At 37.8% G+C, this 21,022-nt stretch overlaps 2 protein-coding genes across 2 annotated transcripts; both read right to left on the bottom strand.

Annotated features, from left to right (window-relative positions):
* Positions 1-362: 362 nt before the first annotated feature.
* Positions 363-2,285, bottom strand: LOC106936433 (zinc finger MYM-type protein 1-like). Its single transcript, XM_015017442.1, has 2 exons — positions 1,988-2,285; positions 363-1,195 (listed from the first exon to the last, which is right to left on the bottom strand). The coding sequence occupies exons 1-2, from the start codon at positions 2,283-2,285 to the stop codon at positions 363-365; spliced, it is 1,131 nt and encodes a 376-aa protein (XP_014872928.1).
* Positions 2,286-6,994: 4,709 nt separating this feature from the next.
* Positions 6,995-19,067, bottom strand: LOC106936434 (interleukin-1 receptor-like 1). The gene is made up of 11 exons (XM_015017443.1): positions 18,843-19,067; positions 17,375-17,621; positions 13,267-13,450; positions 12,994-13,144; positions 12,659-12,724; positions 11,854-11,980; positions 11,441-11,589; positions 10,386-10,523; positions 9,181-9,345; positions 8,874-9,007; positions 6,995-7,550 (listed from the first exon to the last, which is right to left on the bottom strand). Exons 1-11 carry the CDS (start codon positions 18,904-18,906, stop codon positions 7,302-7,304), a joined length of 1,674 nt encoding a protein of 557 aa, XP_014872929.1. The 5' UTR covers positions 18,907-19,067; the 3' UTR covers positions 6,995-7,301.
* Between the last annotated feature and the right edge of the window lie 1,955 nt (positions 19,068-21,022).

Here is a 21,022-nt window from a genome sequence, read left to right as displayed (position 1 = left end):
GTGGAACTGCAGACAAAAAAATAGCAAAAATTGAATTGTTAATGCATGTCACCATGAGAAAAGCCTACTGAGACTTACTGCCTACCAAAATTTGTGTCTTAGTGTATTTTGTAAGTACCTATATACATTTTCTTCAATCTTTCCTTTTCTTTTTTTCATCTCAGTTTCTATTCTTTTTCTTCATTGTCTCATCTTCTCTGTGTTGAGTGGAGGCTGATGTCTCTTATTTATTTCAGGCTCTTTTTTCCCCCAAACTGAATCTAAGACTATTATCCAAAATCTTCTTTTCCTTCATGGTGATTTAACTGTTTAAAAACAAACTTACAACTTTTAAGCATGTTTGCTATTTTGTTCTCTTCTGTTCACAGCAGCAGTTTTCTGTTGGTCATGTCTCGAAAAATGTCAATGACCTCACTGTGAATGATTGGCACATCTTTCTCAATTGCCAACAAAAGAAGGTCTGACAACCTATCCTCCTTGCATAAGCTATGTAGTTTTGTTTTCACTAGCTTCAGTTTTGAGAAGGAACGCTCAACGGTTGCTGTAGACACTGGTAAGGTGGCATATGTTTTCAGTAGTCCAGTCATGTTGGGAAAAACCAGATCAGCATATTTTTCTTTGATGACAGACAGCATTGATGACACACTGAAAGATGAAAACTCCAAATATGATCTGTGAAAAACCTTCAGCTCCGTCTTCAATTTTTCTCGGTCATCAATTTCATAAAACTGGCAGAGCATCTTTAGTAGAGCTTGAAGTGCTTTTGGAGGAACTGTTGCATTGGTCCAGTTTTCTGGGACAGTAAGGCAGTGGAGGGCATTTAATATTTCCCAGGTAGCATTATCTCCTCCCTTGAACCATTTCTGAAGCTCTTGTGTAATGGAGTCTACAAAAACATAATATACCTGTGCACGGTAGGACTCCTTCGAGGTAGGGAAAACATGGTTATCAGAAGCACCTGTACTAACCGCAGTAAACTTTGCTGGCACTTTCCTCTTCCTTCTGAGTCCACTGACTTCTTCAGGGGGGTCAAGCCCCACAGATGCAGCCTTTTCTGTGGCTTTTTTATACATTTTGCCAAATTCTTCTTCTGATCTGCAACACTCCAGTATCTGTAGTACCCCTTCAACAATTTTGTAGGCTGCAGCCAGGTCCATATCTTTCTGCTGTAATGCATCTGATGCAACTGCAGTTACTTGGAAAATGGGGCAAGTAATTTCCAGACATAAGAATTCAAAATTGATATTCTTCAAAAGGATTGCTGCGTCACCTGCTGATGGATCAGGGAGGCTTTCCTGAGTCATATTCTCCAAGAACTTCATAACAGCGGGAAGGATCTTTTTGAGAGACTTCAGGGCTCTTTCTCAGCAGGCCCAACGAGTGTCAGACAACTTTTGTAGTTCAACTGGACGCTGATGTGGTTGCATTTCTTTCTGAACCTCTATAAATGCAGTATGCCTTTTTGATGAGTTCCCAATGAAAGCGTAAAGTTTTTCAACCAAGTTGAAAAATGTGACAAAACATATATTTGATTTGGCACTTTCAACTAACACCAAATTAAGACAGTGTGCCTGACAGTGGACATACAAAGCCTTGGGATTGTGCCTGAGATTTCTTGCCTGAAGTCCCTTGTAGTGTCCTCTCATGTTAGCTGCTCCATCGTATCCCTGACCTCTGATGTTATCCATTTTTAGATTGTTTTCCTTCAGTACGTCCAGAACCAGATTTTCAAGGTCTTCTCCACTTGTGGATTGAATGTTGCACACCTGAATAAATCACTCCTTAATCTGCATGTTGTGCACGTATCTGACCACAAATGACACTTGTTCCATGTGTGAAACATCTGTGGTTTCGTCAATAAGAATGGAATACAGCTCATTTTCTTCTATTTCAGTTTTGATTGCACGTCTTACTGCTATACCTAATGCTTTTATTATGTCATTTTGTGTTCCGTTTGATAGTAGTGAGACCAGTGGTATTTTGTTACTTTCCAGTGTTTCTTTCAAACCATCCAGGTGCAATTTAATGACACTATCATACTTGCCGAATAACTCCACAAGCTCTAAAAAGTTGCCTCGATTTAGGCTTCCTGAAGTCTCATCATCTCCTCTAAATGACATGCCCTGTCTTGCCAAATAAATTGTAATGGAAATCAACCGAGATAAAATTTCTCTGTTCCTCTGCTTTTCTTTGTCTTTTGCAGCTTGTGATTGAAGGTTACCTGTTTCCAAAAATGCCTCCAGTGATTTTTTCTGAAAGGTGTTCCACTTTACCATGGCATACATATGGGACTCTGATGCACTGTGCTCTTTAATTTTCTGTAATGCTTTGTTCCATCTGTTTAATCCTATTGTCTTCCATGATTTGCGGAACATGTACTTTTCTTCATTCAAAAAAACACGACAGCTAAAACAAAACATGGAATTTAAACTGGGAGAATACTCCAGCCATGGGTTACTCTTATACCATTTATTCTGAAAAGACCTCCCTTCTTTATTTTTAGGAAATGACAGCTCTGGTTGGCATGGTCCTTGTTTTACACAATTTTGGATAAATGCTTCATCATATTTTATGTTGAACTTCAAGACATGTGCTGGGTCATTTGGGTGTGGAAGGTCCAGTAAGAATGTGAATGGCCTCTCTCTGACTTGTTGCTCCGCGTTTTCGTCCATAGTGTTTATTTCTGACTGTTGTCCCTCTCCTTGCCTGTCTTCCTGTGTTGTTGACTGCATTTTTGTCTCCTCCTCTGATCTATCACTTTCTTTCTGTCCATCTGAGAGCAAGAAACAAACTAATCATTATTCTACACCTAGATTTAGTACATCTTAGCATAAGAAAAACACAACCGATTCCCTGTAATATTAAATATATTGTTCACTACCAAAAACTACATGTTGATAATGGTAAGAACATTTTTTTTTGTTCTTACCTGCGGTACTCGTTCTGACACAGTTGGTCAACAGTCCACTACCTTTTGCTGCTTCTATCAATTCCTTTCTTTTTTGTTTCTGCAGTCTTTCTTTACGTGGCATCTTTGAACAGAAAAAAGCAAAACATAATGAATTATGATAAGAACACTGTATTAAACCACACTACCAATTCTTTACCCTTGTATTTAAACCAATGTTTTTCAGTCCAAAGCACAATATTAATTTCAGAGAAAAGGAGGCCTCTGCTATGGAGTTCAATATGTTTCACAATTCTCCATTAAAATAAAAACTAACCTCAATTAAATAAAATACAATTGTGATCAACACATTTTGAATTGAAACAATTTTTAAACAAAAGTTTTGCTTCATTTTTAAAATTAAAATCAGAGATTTATGTCTCATAAAGTGAGACATAAATCTTTTCTTGCTATTCTAAGTTTTTGTTCGTGATTCAAAGTTTTGCTTGCTTCTCACAAGACGTCGTGGGCAGGGCCGAAAATTGCAACAAAAGATTTCTGATGTGTGCAAATAAAAGTTTTAAGTTTTACAAATAACTTTTTAAGTTCACAAGACAAAAATTTGTTATTTCATTAAAAAAATTTAAATAATTTTTTTTGTTTAAAAAAATCGTTATAATTCAAACCGTTTTGAAGGTGCTATTCTCCTTCAAGATACATTTACCTAATGCTAGAATAAATGCAATGTACATTATGCAGCAAAGAAAATTAGATAATCGGACATATATCCATCATGGAGATGACAGGTTTTGGATCGTCGATGTGGCCCTATCAGCAATAATGAAGAATGACCGCTATCATTAGCGATACAGGGAAGAAGCTTTAGTTATCTTGTTTTGCTAGCAAACTCGTTAGCTAACAGCTACCTGATAGGACAACAACAACAGCCTAATGTCTGTATAATAAAATACTGAATCGATAGATAAGAACAGTTTGTCCTTACTTTTCCTTCCTTCCTCCTCCGCGTTGAGCTCCGCAGTAAGCTACCTTGTCTCAATGACTGAGCGGGAGGCAGCTACGTCATGCGTCACGGGCAAAAGGTCATAGGTAACAGGTGACCGGAGAGCTTATTATGTTGTTTTTCTTGAAATAAAACAAAAAAAACTAATAATTTAGTACATGTCAGAAGAGGGCTTGGGAAAAAATAATAGTAATAATAATAATAAAAAATAAAAAAAATAAAAAAATTTGGACCCAAAGGGCACTTGGGGGCAAGGAGCAAAAAGGGCAGGTGCTCAAGCACCCCCAGGCCCCCCACTGTACGTGCCTGTTATTAGGAGTATGTAATTTCTGCTCCTCCTTAGCTCTTCAGATGTAAGATGTATTTCACAATATATACTACATATAGTTCATCTGCAAAGCTTCTTTAGGACTCTTCTGTTAGCTTCAGCATAGCTTCTGCCATAATTAAGAGTAAATGCAGACTTGCATAAATGACTCTTTATTAAATAATTATAAGATCAAGTCCCAGTTTGACAAATAAGTCTGCCATTACATGCAACTGAATAATATTTTAGTAATTGATCAATTATTAGGTAAGACTTTTATGAGCAGTAGTTGTGAAATACTCTGTAAGTTTTCTTCAGTTTCTTAATTAAATAAATTCTTTTGATCAAACCTCTTCGTCTTAGTTTGAGTTCTACCAAACAGCATTAAGACAAAGTCCTTTTTTCCCTTCCATGTGCATTACTACCCAGATCTACTTAAAACATATTTCTCAAATTCTGATATTTGCTTTAATTTACTAAGTACTGAAACGTTTTCTGTTCTTACATACCTGCGGTTTTTAAAAAAAAATTTTCTGCTTGCCATCCTGACACAGCTGGAAATGTAAAAACAGAGGGAGCGGTTTTTGGACAGAGTGTTCCCTGTAGGAAATTGTTATCTGACTGAGATGACGATGCAGTTTGAGGTTAGCTTCAGCTCTGTGGAGTCAGCCGGGTCTTCCTCACGTTTCAGAGTTGGGTTCGTTCTCTGCCTTCTCCCTCCTCCACACAAACGGTTCCCAAACACTTGAGGAACAAAAATTTATAGATTCCACATCTTGTGACTCTCTAACACAGAGGTTCCCAAACTCCCACAGTTTGGGAACCTCTGTGAGACATTCTTAGAGACGGAGTTTCTAAGAATCCTCTTCCCCACCTCACAAACGTCGTTCAACCAGACAGCTATTTGTAAGCCATAGGGGGGGCCCAGGAGAAAAAGTTTGGGAACCACTGCTTCATTCTATAAGACTATAAGAAGTTCATTCTTATAGTCTACTAGAGCTCTGGTCAGATTGTCCAAAATCAAACTTCCAGACCTTTACTTCAATGTCATAGAATAGAAGTGAGTGTTTAGGATGATTTTAAAGTTCTCCAACCTTTCAGCAGATCTGAGGTAAAATATTCCAGACCAGATTCTTTTATGATTAAGGGCATGCAAATCTGAATATCATCTGCAAAACAATGAACTGGGATAAACAAATTTCCAGAAATAGAACTCATAAGCAGCATACACAATAAAAACTAAGCAAGTCCCAGAACAGAGCTTTGAGGAACTCCACATTAGACGAGCTGTATCAGTCACAACCTTCAATGAATTTGAGATTTAATTGACGAACCAACACAAAGTGGTGCATAAAGGTAAAAGGATGCCATGAAACACACAATCATGTTCTGAGTTGGGTTTTTTTGTATTCACACAAGTTTATTTTTATTTTCCAACCTCGTGGATTGCAGCAATGTTGTGTTATCGGAGGAAATATGGTAGCTTATCAAATTTCTCAGCCTCTCGGTAAAGCGCCGAGGCGACAGACCGTGTGGTGAGAACTTTTCAGCAGAAAAGTTCTCACCACACGGTCTGCACCACATGAAACTGATTCAGAGATTGGTTGGTTTGCCAGCAGTCACAGCAGCAGATATGGGCTGTGGGGATAGAAGAGATTATTCTGAATTTTGGGAACTGCTGTGGTTTGTGATCATTATATTAATAGTAAAATGTGACCAAACAGCTGATTAATATCATCTTTGAATCCTCAGCACTCAACAGCAAAAATAAATTTATCCTAAAAAAGGTTTGCTTTTTATTTAACATCACAAACCATTGTCATTTGGGACTACTTTTATATCTATTACATAGAATATTACATAATTTAATTTGCAGACATGAGGATATATTCACACCTGTTGAACTTTTTGCTCCGATTCCAGATTAAAGTCTTTGGTTGTGTATCTGCAAATAGGAAAATTAAATTCTTCTCGTTGCATTTCACTCTTTCAAACCTTGCCAAAGATTCCTAGGTCTGGACTTTGACTGGGCCGCTTCAACACATGGGCTTGTTTTTAGCCAAACCTTCGTGTGTTTAGGGTTGTTGAGTAGGCACCACTAAGACATAACATTAAGATAAACCCAATGTTTGTGGTTGTATAGTACAAAAATGAAAGATTCAAGGAGTTTGAACACATTTCTGAGTCACTGTACAGTGCAGCCTCAACTTTTCTCTCTAGGCGGTTTCACAATCAATCAATCAAACATTGCAACACACAACCAAAACATGTCATATTGGCCACATTGGGCGGCATTTCATAAGAGGTAATGACTGTTCTGACTCACTGGGTGGATGAGTGGGTCAGTGACTTGTGACCACAATGGCCTTGTTAATACAAATGTCCCAAAAAATGACCGAATCCCAACCGGTGATCGAATGGAAGAAAGTTTCTGAGTAAAAAGTGAAACTTCTTCAGGAAACAGAAGAATCCAGTTGTCCTGAATGATTGAGAATCTACGTCAACACTGTGTCACAGTGAGGAATACGTTTGATGAAATATAAAGTTAAGTGGAAAGTTTTATATTTTTAGGACCTAAATGACAATAATTTCTATCAGTAACAGAAATAACAAAATCAGGCAAAAGAAAGATGTTTCCAAATCTGTTTATTTAAAAAAAACTGATTAAACTTTAACAAAAACTTCAGGTGTGTGTCTGTGTCTGTTGATTTTTTTGTTAAAACATGTTTGTTTTTCATTCAGTAGAAAATCCAGAAATTTTACAAGTAGGAGCAGAAATACTTCATAATAAAATTACTGAAATTAAAGTAGAAAGTACAACGTAATAAAAATATTCATAAAAGTAAATTTTTCCCGAAAAGTTCCTCAAGTAAATGTATTTGAGTAAATATAACTAGTTACAAACCAACTCTGTCTGTGAGACATTGAAGCTTTAAGATATCTGACAGACTGTAGTATTACACTAACATTTGAGGAGTTAAAGTAGAACTAAAATTAAATGAAGTCATTCATCTTTATTCATTGTAGAGAATCCGTCCGTCATTTCAGTTTAATTTTCCATGTTCACATTTCAAAGCTCAGCGGTTTTAGATGATGGCAGATGAATCTCGTTTTCTGGCGGGTCGGACTGGCATCAGGTATCGCACTCTCTTCCAGAAGCGCGAGCTGCACTTGGAGGCTGCCCGTGAGCCCTTCGGCCACCTGATGGGGGCGCTCTGACGGATCAGGTGCTGCAGGCCTGGAGGAAGGTGCGAGTATCCTTGTGGCCCCATCTCTCCGAGCTGAATCAGAATCACACTCATCTCCCTCTGCACCAGCGCGTGGTGAAGCCCGACCTGGAGAATATTTAGACCTCGTTCAGTTGACCGGTTTAGAAAAACAAAAATATTTTATTATTATTTACGACGTGCTTGAGCCACAACCAGCCAGCGGTTCATAGATTCAAAAAGAGACCGTGGCCCTTGTCGACAACTTCACCTCAGAGGCAGCTGTTGCTATGGTAACACTATTTATCACGCTTTATATTTTTTTCTTTGGTGCATTACTCACATTGGTTTTGACATTTGCATAACAGTTAGTGTATTTTTAAAGCGGTACAAATTGCAAAATCTGAGTGATATTCTGCAAAAGCTCGTCACTCACAGTTCAATCCTCAAGTTCAATAGTCCATGTCAATGACGGCGTCAGCGAAATGAAAAGTCCCGACGCCGTGACTATGAATCAGAGGGTCAAATGGCCTAAGCTGGACTTCAGAATGACATTTCAGTCTGGAAAGGTTTTCTAGTGTGAAAAAAGCTTGAACTACTACTTGAAAATACCCAGCACAGTAGGAGACGCTGTTTGAAATATAGAGTCGCTGTGTTTAGTGAATATGATGCTTCACTCCTGGGCAACATCGACGTGCGAGTGCTGTGTTTTGTTGTTCATTATGTAACAGTTGATTGGAAGAACTCAGACACTTGGCTGTAAGTTGTTCTATTTGACGGTAATAATTATTTGATATTTGAAATGTTTTGCAAACCAAACGTGTCACTTTGACCACGAGTGCTCCCGTTTAGGTCTGTGTGTCAACGGTTTCAAAAATGTGGAGTCTGAGTTGACAACTTCGTCAACGCAATCAATAAAAACCGTAAGTGACTGTGGGTGGGTGGCTCATCATCGGCTCCAACTCATGCTTCACAGTACATTAGTAATTTAGACCTCGTCTTAACCTCATTTAACCTTAGAGAAACTGTTCAACTTGGGAAACACTTTTAGGAAAATGACATGCAAAGAATTAGCTTGACTGGTTTTGACATCTTGTTCAATAAAATTAGGTTTACAGGTCTTGTAGGAAACAACTCATTCAGCTTTGATAGATATAGTTGAATTTGACGGACATTATGTAAGGAAATGAGGATGTTCAAAAGCAGCAGAGAAATGTATGGAAACAATTGATTTAGGTTGGAGTTTCTAAGAATGAAATTACAGATGTTGAATTTGCTAATCAGAGAAATACACCAAAGCACCTGGAAAAAACTGTAATATGAGAATATCGAGTTGCAATGTGATCTGCTGCCTTGCCATTGGCATTGTAAACACCTAGATTTAATTAAAACAAGAAGAATATGAACTGGATTAATCCCACTCCATGCCCTTTGACCCCCAGACTCTTTTACCTGCCAGTCAAACTCAATGGCTGAAGTTTGGTCTGAGGTGGGATTTTCCATCATCTCAGGTCCTGATCCTGGTGTCAGGATGACCATCAGCCTCCTGCTCTGCTTAATGCATCTCTCCGCCAGCTCCACACGATCTGATGGACCAGAAAAATACTTATTAGTTCAAGTGCATTTCATCCACTGATGCGCAATAATCCTATCTCTTTATTCTCTGTATTCACACCCCTTGAACTTGTTCGACGTCTTTCTGCCGCACTCAGACGCTCTATAAGCCGAACCTGAGGACAAACAGGCTAAAATTACTGACCTTCCCCCGGTATGTCGTCTCTTCCCTGGATGAAGAGTCGATATCCACACTTTTCTTCCAGAACCGAGGGCAGAGTCTTTGTGACAAAGTTGGACAGTTTGTCTTCGGTTTCCTTGTCTAAGCTCTGTGTCTGATAAACCACGTAGGCATCATACATCTTCATATCTGGGTCACACAAACAACAAGATCTTGAAGATTCCCATTCAGCAGGCAGCGACTTGTTCTGCTAACTTAAATCACAGCTGCCTTAACCTGCTTCCTGAACTGTTTACCTCTCCTTCAACACAACACACAGTAAACCCAGCTCTTCAGCCTCTTACACTCTAAACTCAAAGTTTGCCTTTTTTTGATTTGTTGGAACTGTGCGCTACTAAACTACATGCAAGGAAAAACAGCTATCATGTCTGATGAGTAACTGATTACAGATCATGATTTGGATGTGGTCCCATTAAACTTCTTGGGTTTTTTTCCTCACCGCCATATTTTTTTCCATTTCAGACCACTTCTTGAAGAGCAATGGGGAGATTCTGAGGCAAACCTCTGATTGTTGCCAGACATGGGCTGTGAAAGTCCCCAGATGGTTTGAGGTAAATTTGAACTATTTTTAGCTGGTCGTCTTCCTTTAGTATTCCACTCAGTTTGGTCAAATTTCTGTCCAGCTTGATTATATTAATTTTTGACTAAGTGTTTCTTTCTTAGTTGGTATTGATGTAGAAATACCTTCCAGTTCTTGATAGACTTAAAAAAGTTCTCGTTTCCTGGGTTGTTCTTGATCATCGTAACCAATTTAATTTAATCTTAGAGTAACATTTTGGGTCATGATGGTTGAAACGTGCAGACAAGTCAAGCAATATAAGTTAAGTTTGCATTTTTTGTGATCAATACGCTGCCAAAAATTTCACATATTCAAACTTGTACACTACATTTTTGTTTCTCAAATTCATTCAAATTGTTGTATCATCACTCCGTCCCAAAGAAGAATGGTTCAAATTAACCACAAAAGGCCCAAAATGAATGTGATATTCACATAAAGTTAAAACAGAATTGTATAAAAAGCAGTTATTTAGCATTGTTCAGTTTTGTGACTGGTTAAAATACTGATAAGTGACTTAAATTCAGCTTATTTATTTATAGCCTTTTGCTTCGATTGATAGAAATCTCCAGATTTCATCTTTTGAAGAAGGAAAACCTTGACTATTTCGTACCTTCATTGCATTTTCCTGGAGAGAAGTAGGGCCTGAACAACAGAGCGAGGTCAATGGCAAAATACTTCACCAGCAGAGCGGCGAACACAGCAATCACAAACACACACATCCCCGAAACGATGAGGGGAATGATGGACTCTGGAAGACAAATACAAAGATGTTTCAACAAGATTTGTGACAAATCTAACAAAACTCAGCTAAGAACAACAATTAATTGTGGGGATTAAGCCAAATGTTCCCAGAGACGTCAGAATACCGACGTCAAGGCCACTGGGATTTAGAAATCAGAAAAAACTATTGAAACTTATTTGTTTACTTAAGTCCTTTTCTAATAAATGTAAATGGTAGCCAATTAATGCATGAGTGTGATGGGCAAAATGCAAAAACCTCAATGCAACATCAAAAGGTTACAGAAGTCATGCTAAAAGCGAATGAAACAGAAGTTAACTAAATCAGAAATTATTACTTTACTTGCATGACTTTTGTTAACATTGCTTGCATTGTGGCTTTTTGTTGTTGAATTGTGCCTTTCCTGTTGTGTTGCGGCTTTTGCATTCTGTTGGCCCTCTGTGGCCACCGTAGCAGGGTAGTGACGTGACAAGAGAACCAAGAGATTAGTCAGAAGAATGAAAGAGAATAACAAGGAAACTGAGGAAGGAGACTAATTAAGAGAGAAGCTAAAGTGAGACTAAAGTGATCTGAAATCCAAAGAACAAAACCTGGGAAAAATCTACAGAAAATAATATACAGAAAACTGAAGACAAAAACAAACTAAAATAGAGAAATTAACTAATATGGTAACATCTTAAAGAGAGAAATTGGCAGATTTAGACAAGAACAATGGAACTTAAAAGAAAATCCCGACCCAAACGGCCATGGTTATGACAGAATGCTGATTATTGATTCTACATTAATTACTTTTATCTTTAATTTAGTTTTTTTTTTTTTTTTTGCAACATTAGCATAATATCTCCAGTGACATTAAGGATTATAAGCTCTTGTAACTCATATCTTAGGCCAGAAGTTAAAAAGTTTAGGGGAACACCAACACTAACCTCTTTGCTTCAGAGTTAAAGTTACAGAGTTTGCTGTATAAAATCCTGACACTTTGCACTGAAACTTCTTCTGGAAATCTTCAGCTGAAACCCTTTGGATGGTCAGGATTGCTGTGGAGAAGGTTCTCTTTGAAGGATCCTCAATGTCTCTAAGAAATAAAATAATGTTCCATTAAAAGTTGTACAAACATCAGTGGTGTATAAATGCTTACTGAGTATTGACTTAATTACTAGGACATCAATTTAAATGTCTGTTTCGTTAATGGATATTTAACTAACGTTCCTCCATTTTTCTAATACATTATTATAAAATACTCTAATGGTACATTGACTCCCCTCAGAAAAAGATTACAATTCAGAATTTTCATCTAAATTAACCTCAGCATAGTTAACATAATGATGTTCAGACTTACACTGTGCTGGTCTCGTTGTATCCATCCATCTGCTTCGCTGGTTTTCCATTAACCCACCATGTGGCCTCACAGTCCCGTTCTGCATTATTCCCACAGTAAACAGTGCAGTTCAGCTTGACGCTGGAGCCTGTTGAACACATGATGGTTTGTTACATTAACATATAGTTTCCATTCACGGTGTGTGTGTTTTATAACAATGTTTCATTTCTACTGAAACTTTAATCAGTAAAAACATTTGAGTTTGACTTTATTGTACATGGTGTAATAAAAGAATAAACAAACTTATATACAAACAAAATATTTTTAAAACAAAGCAAAAGTGTAGAAATAATACAAATATATCTCTAAAAAATGTGTCCATAACTTCAGATGATAAAAGGTTAAAGGTATCATATTGTTTTATGAATGCTATTTAATTCAATAAAATATTCACCTGAAGCAACAGCTACAGTAAAACTGAAGTTGTGTGGAAAAAACTATATCAGACGTCATTAAATGTTGTATGTTTGCTGCCAACAAAATTGTGTTCATTTTTATTATTTTGTAATTTATGCTAATCTGTGCTACTAGATGGATAATGACTATTAGAAGATGGCGGCACAAAATAAACTTCTGTTAGCAACACAAGAAATGAGAAAATCCATCCTAAGTATTTTTTTAATCAGTGATTTTTTAACATTACAGCACAATTATGCCCCATTACGGTTTAAAGCAAAGCATCAGACCAGAACTCACCAGGAGTCAGGATATGAACTTTAAGGGAGGGATTTATAGCCTTTCTAATGTTTTAAGCTGTTTTTTTTACCTTCATCAGCCAACTGCTCCTTGCTGGTTGGAGAGACAATTGTTGCATTTCGAAAGATGGCTCTTTCTACAAGGGAGCAGAGTTGAAACGTTTTCACTGTGTTGTGCTTCGTTAGGCACTGCAGAGCGTTGCATTAAGAACAAAAACTATACATATGAACTGAAATCAACTAAAGTGAGAATCTAATACCAGTTTGATGAAACAAATGTGACAAAGAAGCAAAAACAGAATAAATCAGTGGAGGGAGCAAATACTTTTTCACTTCACTTTATAATTATTAGGACAAAGCACATGCCTGTCTGCATCTGAACAGCCAACAGTCTAAAAGGACTCACTCAAAACAAAAAGTCTCCTGGATCCAGAAGAGTTGTACAGCTTGTGGTTGTGAGTCCAGGTACATATGCAGGTGTAGATGTCCTCATCGTCTTTTTTTGCATCAGTTACCCAAAGGCTTTCTCTGTGTTCACTAGGTTTCAGATTCTTTCCCTGCAATAAAAACAAGACAGACATTAGAAATGATGGAAAATAATTAAATCTTTTAATGTCTTAGAAACCGACCACTTTTGCGATGTGTTTTCACAAAATAAAGTAATCAGAGATTCCCTTACCTTGAACCATGTGAAGTTCCCGTTGAATGTTTTGCATGTGTCTTTAACAGGCTGTGGACAAGGAATGTTTATGTTCTGGGCAGAGTTTCGGATAGCTCCATAGGTCAGATTCTCTCGGCTTGTTTCACTGAAGACCTCGATCTTCAGATGATAGTAGAAACATTCACCTGATGGCTCAATGTGCCTGTGGAGAAAGAAACATTCACAGATTAGCTGATCTCAAACATCAAAAAAGAAAAAGGATCTTGTAGCCTAGAAATACAACAGAGTTAAAATACAAAGCTACATTAATAAATCTTCTAAAGGTCATGAATGTCCTCAGATCTGTTGCTGTGACGAAAAACTGTTAATTTAAGAGTAAAAGTGCAGAATACACTGCAGCACATTACCTATCCACGGGCCAATAGTCAGTACCAAGGTATATTAATCAGTTTTAAAAGCTAACCAATGACATTTCTCATCATATAAAATTAAATCCCAGAGATAATGTCTCAGTGACCAGACTTTTCTCTGCATTTTTGCTGACTTCCCGGATAACTGGAGACCACTGCTCCTTCCTTTCATTTATAAGAACACCAAATTTGGTTGTTTGAAACTATCTCTGGTTGCTTAACACACAGACTAAAATAAGACGAGCCCCGCCTGTCACTTCACTGTGTTCTTAAGCATCAGCTGGTAAACCAGGGGCAGTGTGTCTACAAGCCAATGACTTGCAGACTAGCTACAGGAGCAGACTGTCTTGCTAACCTCACCAACCACTATCAGCTTGTGGATGAACAGCATTATGCTATTACAGCATGACAGCAAAATGGTCACAAATTTAGCTTTTTGGTCTGCTAACACAATGTTACTGTCACTAATAACACAATCTCTGGAAATTCCCCTTATATGTGGGAAGTTTCTGCACTAAAACCATCACTTCCTGCCTTGATGTGGAGATGGGAAAACTCACTTTTTTCAGCAGACAGACTCAGTGCAATGTCTCTCTGCTTTTGTTGTTTTGGCTGCTGAAGCATTATCTGTGTGTATGATAAACTGAGCAGTTTTAAAGTTTCCAGTAATAAGTGAGTAATTTCTGGTGTTTGTTGAACACCTATGGATGCTATTTTGACTTTGTTTGCTGGCACAGCTAACCACAAAACACTGTAGGTGCACAATGTTTTTAGTTCTTCCTGATTTACTTTAAGCTCTCCTGATAAATAGTGTGCCTACACAGGTTACAGTAAATCCATTGTGCTCAAAAGGCCTTTAAGGTCAGCAAGGATGAAAAAAATGTTTGTTGAAAGTAACTAGTAGTAAGAAATGAGCAACAGGTTGATTAAAGTAAGCGCAATGTACTGTGAAATCTTTGTAAGCTGTACTTTAAAAATCTTATCAATGAGTCAGTGTAAGATGTGAAAATAGAAAGATAATTATCTATGTTCTTGTCTTGTTGCTTGAGAATTTTAGAGAGTATTTGAAAGTCTGCAAATGATGGCTCATTAGAAGAAGAAGAAGAACATTGACATGCTGAAAAGGTTGTTGTTACCACCACCAGGGAGAGAATGACAACACGCAGGATGCCGGCCCTGCAGGACCTACTTTGGGCATCCCTGCTAAGCACATGCCATGAGATTTATACTATGCTGCATGTGCTTTGGTGACAAACATGGCGGAATAAAGTTTACCAGATCCAAACTGTAACATTCAGAAATACAGACAGCGTATCACAACAAGCAAACGTCCTGAGGCATGGCAGCAAAGCAACTGGGAAGAAGAACTGGTATGGATGCTTGAGCCTGCAGAAGTGGCTGGCAACAGTGGATCAGTTGATTTCTCTTAGCTGGGAGATCGTCATGTCCAGGCGGATGGTCACAATACGAATAATGACGCGTCATTTGATGAAGCAAAGAAAAATGAAATAAAAAGAGTTGTAGTCTGCGTGTAGTTTTAGCAATGACAGAGGAGGAACGGAACAACCCTGTTCAGTCAGAGTTGGTCACACTTCCAAATACTGAATTAGCATTAGCAGCTGAGTCGTTTGGACTGCCACGCCTCTCTTTGCAGATGAGGACGGTTGTTTACAGGGCAGGCAACTTCTGGTAAGCTTTGTAGATTCATATTGGTGCATTACCCATGTCATCGCCAAATGTTGGTGTTTGGCCATGACAAAACACCAACATTTGCATGACAAAATGATTGCTTCCCTCCAACAAGCAATCGTTTCTTAATAGCTGAGACCCTCTGTACGAAGCAAAAACAGAGACGGTTGCGTTCACTGATGCGTCTTCTGGAAATCTGATGGGGTATTCAAGGTGGGTACTTCATTGGGCGACGATGGTTGGCTTCCTCCCATTTAATGGCAGTCAAAGAGAATTAAAAGCATTGTCAGAAGCACAACTGCAGGTGAAAAACTAGCTTTGTCTGCTTTCTGTACTGTTCATCTTCCACACAATCTGTGTCGCTGATAACTTCTCCCTTGTTGAGGCACTTACGTCAATTAAATGTGTTGCAGAGAAAAAGGTTTGCTTGGTAATCAGTTAAATTAAAGTGGTGCAACTTAGAAAGTTCAGTGTTACGTGTTGTGGTCTGAAATAGAAGACCAACAAACATGGATGCATCCACAACCTTATTACTTAAGGCTCTTGATAAAAGACGTCTTCAGTTTGCCATTAGCACATGTAATGGGTTTCATACTCTTCATTATGTTGGTGATGAACATGGCAGAATAAAGTTTACCAGATCCAACAGATTAGTTATTTTTACTGACTAACAGGAAGCACAACTATTGTTGTTGAGCTCATCATTTCTCGGTTCTTTAAATAAATGTAATCTTGCCTCCGATCACACACTGTTGCTGTGCAGGTGTGCAGAAAAACATGCACTCAGAAAGAATACGGAAACTGATATTTTGTACATATTACTGTGATACTGACACCTAAAGTTGTTTTTTTATGTTATTGAGTGTCAATATCTTACTGTAAGTCTTCAGTTTTAGAACCTGTGAATTTTGGTTTTGTTAGTCACAGTTATTCTGTGCTCATTTCACTCCTTTGTTTCAATATTCAAAGTGTTTGTGATTGTTTAGTCATCCCTGTGTTTCTCTGTTGTCATTATGTTCAGATGTTTCCTCTGCACTCAGTATTTTACATAATTAGTTGGTTTTTTTTGCCTGTTTTTGTGTGTCTTTTTCCTATGTTGGCCCTGCAGGCTTTACTTGTCGGTCTACATCAGCTGCCCCAGATTATATTCCTAAACCATTGCAACGAATCAGCCTGATCATTTACCTAGTAATCCCCCTCCTCTGTATTTATACTTTTGCCTTGTAGTCTGTCAGATCCATTCTTTCACATTTTTCTTTCTGTGCATCACCGTGTTGCTCTATGCTATTCTCCCTTTGTTTGTTTGTTTGTTTTTCCACTTGTAAGTAGGTTTAAAAATCCTCTCCTAATGATTCTGCCAAGTGTTTGCCTGGCAGAATCATTACAGGCACTAGTGAATAAGACAGATTCAACTATCGGTATAATTCCTGTGGGTTTTTGACTGTGAAGCAAAGAGGAAAAGAGGGAGTGAAAAAAAAAACTCATAGGGTATAATTACATGATTACAAATGTAATCTAAATGGAGCGATTTATACAAAATTGTTAGTTTTTTTTTTTTTTCATGTTGATGAAACTATTAAAATAGGTAAATAAGAGTAGCTGTTTTGTCAGCCGCTATAAAAGATGCAGTAAGTGAAAGGACAACAGGAGGAGAAACCCCAGGTAGGCACCAGGATAATCCATATTTGTGTAATATGTGAATGATGTCAAGACTTATATATTTTCAGAAACTTTATTTCAGACAAATTATGATCAATAAATAAAACCTAGTGCAAGTTAGACCTGTGAATTTGGTTCAAAATGTTTTACCGATGAACTATGAAAGGGAGTCAGTTCATTTTAATCTGGTTGAACGGAGGAAAAAATGACATTTTAAGGGTGATACTTCAAACACATGACCAGGCTTAAAGTTTAACATAATCCATTAATTTCCTCATATTTAAATCCATGTACCATTAATATTTCAATATAGCACCACACATGACAAAGCAGCAGCTCCAGAGCTGAACATAAACAAATATTCTTACCTGGCAGAATAGTAGCCAGCATCATCAGTGCTGATGTTTAAGAAAAGCAACGCTCCTCCATGGTAATGTATCCTGTGTGTCTCGTCTGTGGTGATATTCATGACCTCTGAGCCCTTTTTGAACCACGTAATGTTTTCATCAGGCAGGTTGGGGTCATCCATATCGAAGGGCACATAATAAAATGCTTCGCCTTCAATAACTTTATATCTATCCTGGTCCAGGTGAAAGCAGGAAGAATCTGATGTTCCTGAAAGTGAGGAGAAAGAAGATACATAAAAGCAAGAATGGTCAATGTTTAATGGAAATGTACAGCAACATTTAATTTTACCTTCTTTTGGCTACCCTTTTGCAAAGCTCTTTGTGGAACTGATCTTTTAAAATGTGCTTTATAGAGACACTTTCACTTTCTTTCTTGCTTAATTAAGGATTTAGGGGATTCAGATTTACTTGTGTCCCAAATGGGCAATTGATGTTACAGCAAATATAAAAGCTAAAAAATAAAGTATGAAAGTAAAAAAACAAACAAAAAACAATAAGACATACAAAAAAAACCATCAAACATAAATAAATAAATAACAGGAAGAGTACAGCAGCGTATTTCATTGTCTATCGACAGTTGCTATGAACACTAACAATCAGGTGCGAGTCCCTCTACCTTCATTAAAAGAGAAATTTCTGCAGAAACAAAAAAACCTGTTAATTTTCAAACTAGCAAGTCTGAGCTGGAGGCCTGAAGGCAGAAACTGGACCTCAGCATGTGAAGGATGAGAGCTGTCAGCAAGAATGGCTTTAGTTTTCCTGATGATCTGAGCAGTTCTGTAAGTGAGCATTGTTCAACTCCTAACATCTTATTACTAGCATGTATTACTCTGCTAAGGGCATTTTTTGACCTGATACTAAGATTTCCAAGCCAACAGAGGAGAGAAAAAGTCAACACAGATTCAGAACATGATCTATAAAATAAGATCAATGACTTATCAACCTGAAACTGTGAGCTTTCTTAGACCAAACAATCTTTGCTGGCCTTCTTTTTTTGCAGGTTCTCTGAATGGCAGGTATTATTATCCGAAATAGTCCTGAGATATTTGTAGTTTTCCACCGTCTCCACTGTCTGTCCTTTAATTACTGTTTGATTTGTGTTATGGCGCTTCTGTCTAAAATCAATGCACATTTGTGCATTTAGGGGAGTTACCAAAAAGATGTCTAAGGTGTGACATCATTCCCAGAATATTTGTTTTTCTCTGTCATTTGTCATGCAAGTCAGTTAAAACAAACTTTGCTTTGTTTCCTTTATATTTGCCCTCTGGTGTGCATGTTCACATTATGAACTGCATCTCTCCTCATAAGCCATAAACTCTGCAGTCACATCACAAAGCTGATGATTTTTCTTACATCTTGCATCTCATTCCTCTAAATGATGAAGAGTAATATTTTTTTCTTTTGTCTATGTTCTTTGTGCACACACTACCTGATATCCCATCAGATGGGGACATCACCATGACGACGGACAGGAGAAGCCTCGAGACGTCCATTAGCTGAAAGAGACAAAGTTCATTCTCAAACTGTTCAGATCTTCAAATTCCTGTCTGCTTCTCACACATGTGGCTTACACAATCTTATATTTCCTCCGTCTCACAGGTAGATTTTCTTTGACAACAGGGGCTCTAGAAAGTTCATCAGTAAGCTTTCTCAGCAGATGATTACGATCTGTGCAGTTACAAAATCATTTTCTGAAGAACGTTATCAGAAATCATGTTTCGCAAACTAGAAAACTGCAAAAACAACGTCCTGTTTTTTTTTTCTTTGCAGCTATAAATACAATAAACCAGAAGTTGTCAGTAAAAACTCAGACACTTTATGAGCTTTCACTGCGGTGCTACAACGGAAAACCTGTTAGCAGAGAAGTGTGAACTCACAGTTTTTAGATTGTGCAGGCCGACTCTCACACTGTCATGTTTCAATTTCATCTGGATTTGACTGACAGTGGTTCAAATTTACAACAGCTATTTTGAAAAAGGAACAGAGTGATGTAACTTTAAACCACTGAATGAACGAATGAGGTGCTGCTCATTTCCTTTGTCGGTGGGTTGAGTCAACTGTAGGTTCACTGTTATGATTGGATGACTCATCGACACAATATCTGGATGATCAGTGAACTGTTTTTCATTTTAACTTACCATTCTCAATAATCACACACAGCTACACGACTAGAACTTGGATCCACACACAGGTGATCTCAGGTGATCTCTACACTTACTGCTCCTGGACATGAAGACGCCACTCGTTGCTGCGGTTCTCTGACAGCGACCTGTGGGGATTTTTGTGACCTTTGTGCTGAGTGATCTTGAGATACTGTCTTATCTGCCACATTTCCAGTCGTTTACTGCTTAGTGTGTAGCCATTTTCTTGCATCCATTTCCTGAGTCATGAAGATCAAAAAACGTCTTTCCCGTTGAGAACAATGCCTGATGGCTTACGCCTGACACTCGTATGCAGCTAAAATATTGTGATGAGTAATTAGTGTTGGACCAAAAGCATTAGGGTGTCTTTCCCTCTCAATACTAAGCTAACTGTCACACACAAAAAGATACCTTGTCGTGGTTACAGAATAGTCCGGTGTTAATTTTTATCTCAAGCCACAATGTTTCTGTAAGTTGATGTTGTTGCTTGGCTATCACCAGAAACTCCTGGTCAGAAATCTGACCAAGACTTTCACAGGATGTCTTTAAGGTGGCATTCGATTTCTCTGAAACACTGTGATGTTTTGTTACACAGATTGTGTTCCTGAGATCATCAACACAGGCGATGAGTAAAAGCTGTCAACTCATGTCATAATGCCATTTCAAGAGAATAAACCTATTCCACTGGTTTAGAGTTCACAATTTATTTATGAACATCTTCTAATCCTCAAGTTTTACTGATGCTTTTGTGTCAAGATGTTTTTTTCAGCATGTGAAAACATTAATAGTTTTAATGAAAAATTCAGGTTTTATATTAGCGTTCATGTTCGGCTGTTTGTGTAGCTTGTCACAAATGGATGGGTGGGGTTATAAGAATGCTGTGTTTTGAACAGTGTCCTTACAGAGGACACTATAACATTTGATTGACAGTCAAATCAATCAAACGAAGCCAATGTGCACAATTAAAGACCATTTGGAAATTTACATTGGAACAGACTTTGTATGAACTGTCACCTTCAAACCACATTTCAGCTCAGATTCAAAAAGTCAGTGTCTAAACTTTTGCACTTAAAATGATAAAATTCTTTCCAGATTTCTTACAAAAGCAAAAGTTGCCATTTAGAGATTTTCTGCAGTTTCACAGAGATCAGATCCCAACTTCAAAGTGCATGTTGACGTTTTCGTACATACATTACGCAACATAGAGGGGCTGTCCCTCTGTATTGATTGGATATAAAGCAAGTTAACATCTGAACAAACGGGTTCAAAGTGTGTCTGATGGATCTGTTTTTGTGTCTTGAATCTCATACGGCTGAATGAGCCACATTGCCCACATTAAAAACAACCACAAGTGAAAGAACCCCTATTTGGAGGATGTTGAAAAACCTTTAGACGTCAGGTTTCTGTGTGGTAGTGTGATTTTAATATCCAGTCATACAATACAGCTGCAAACACAAAAGCTTAGATA

Source organism: Poecilia latipinna, unplaced genomic scaffold (genome assembly GCF_001443285.1).
Source record: "Poecilia latipinna isolate Pla-1442-1.1 unplaced genomic scaffold, P_latipinna-1.0 Scaffold2142, whole genome shotgun sequence".
Classification (NCBI taxonomy): domain Eukaryota; kingdom Metazoa; phylum Chordata; class Actinopteri; order Cyprinodontiformes; family Poeciliidae; genus Poecilia; species Poecilia latipinna.
This window is presented reverse-complemented; position numbering and strand designations above follow the sequence as displayed.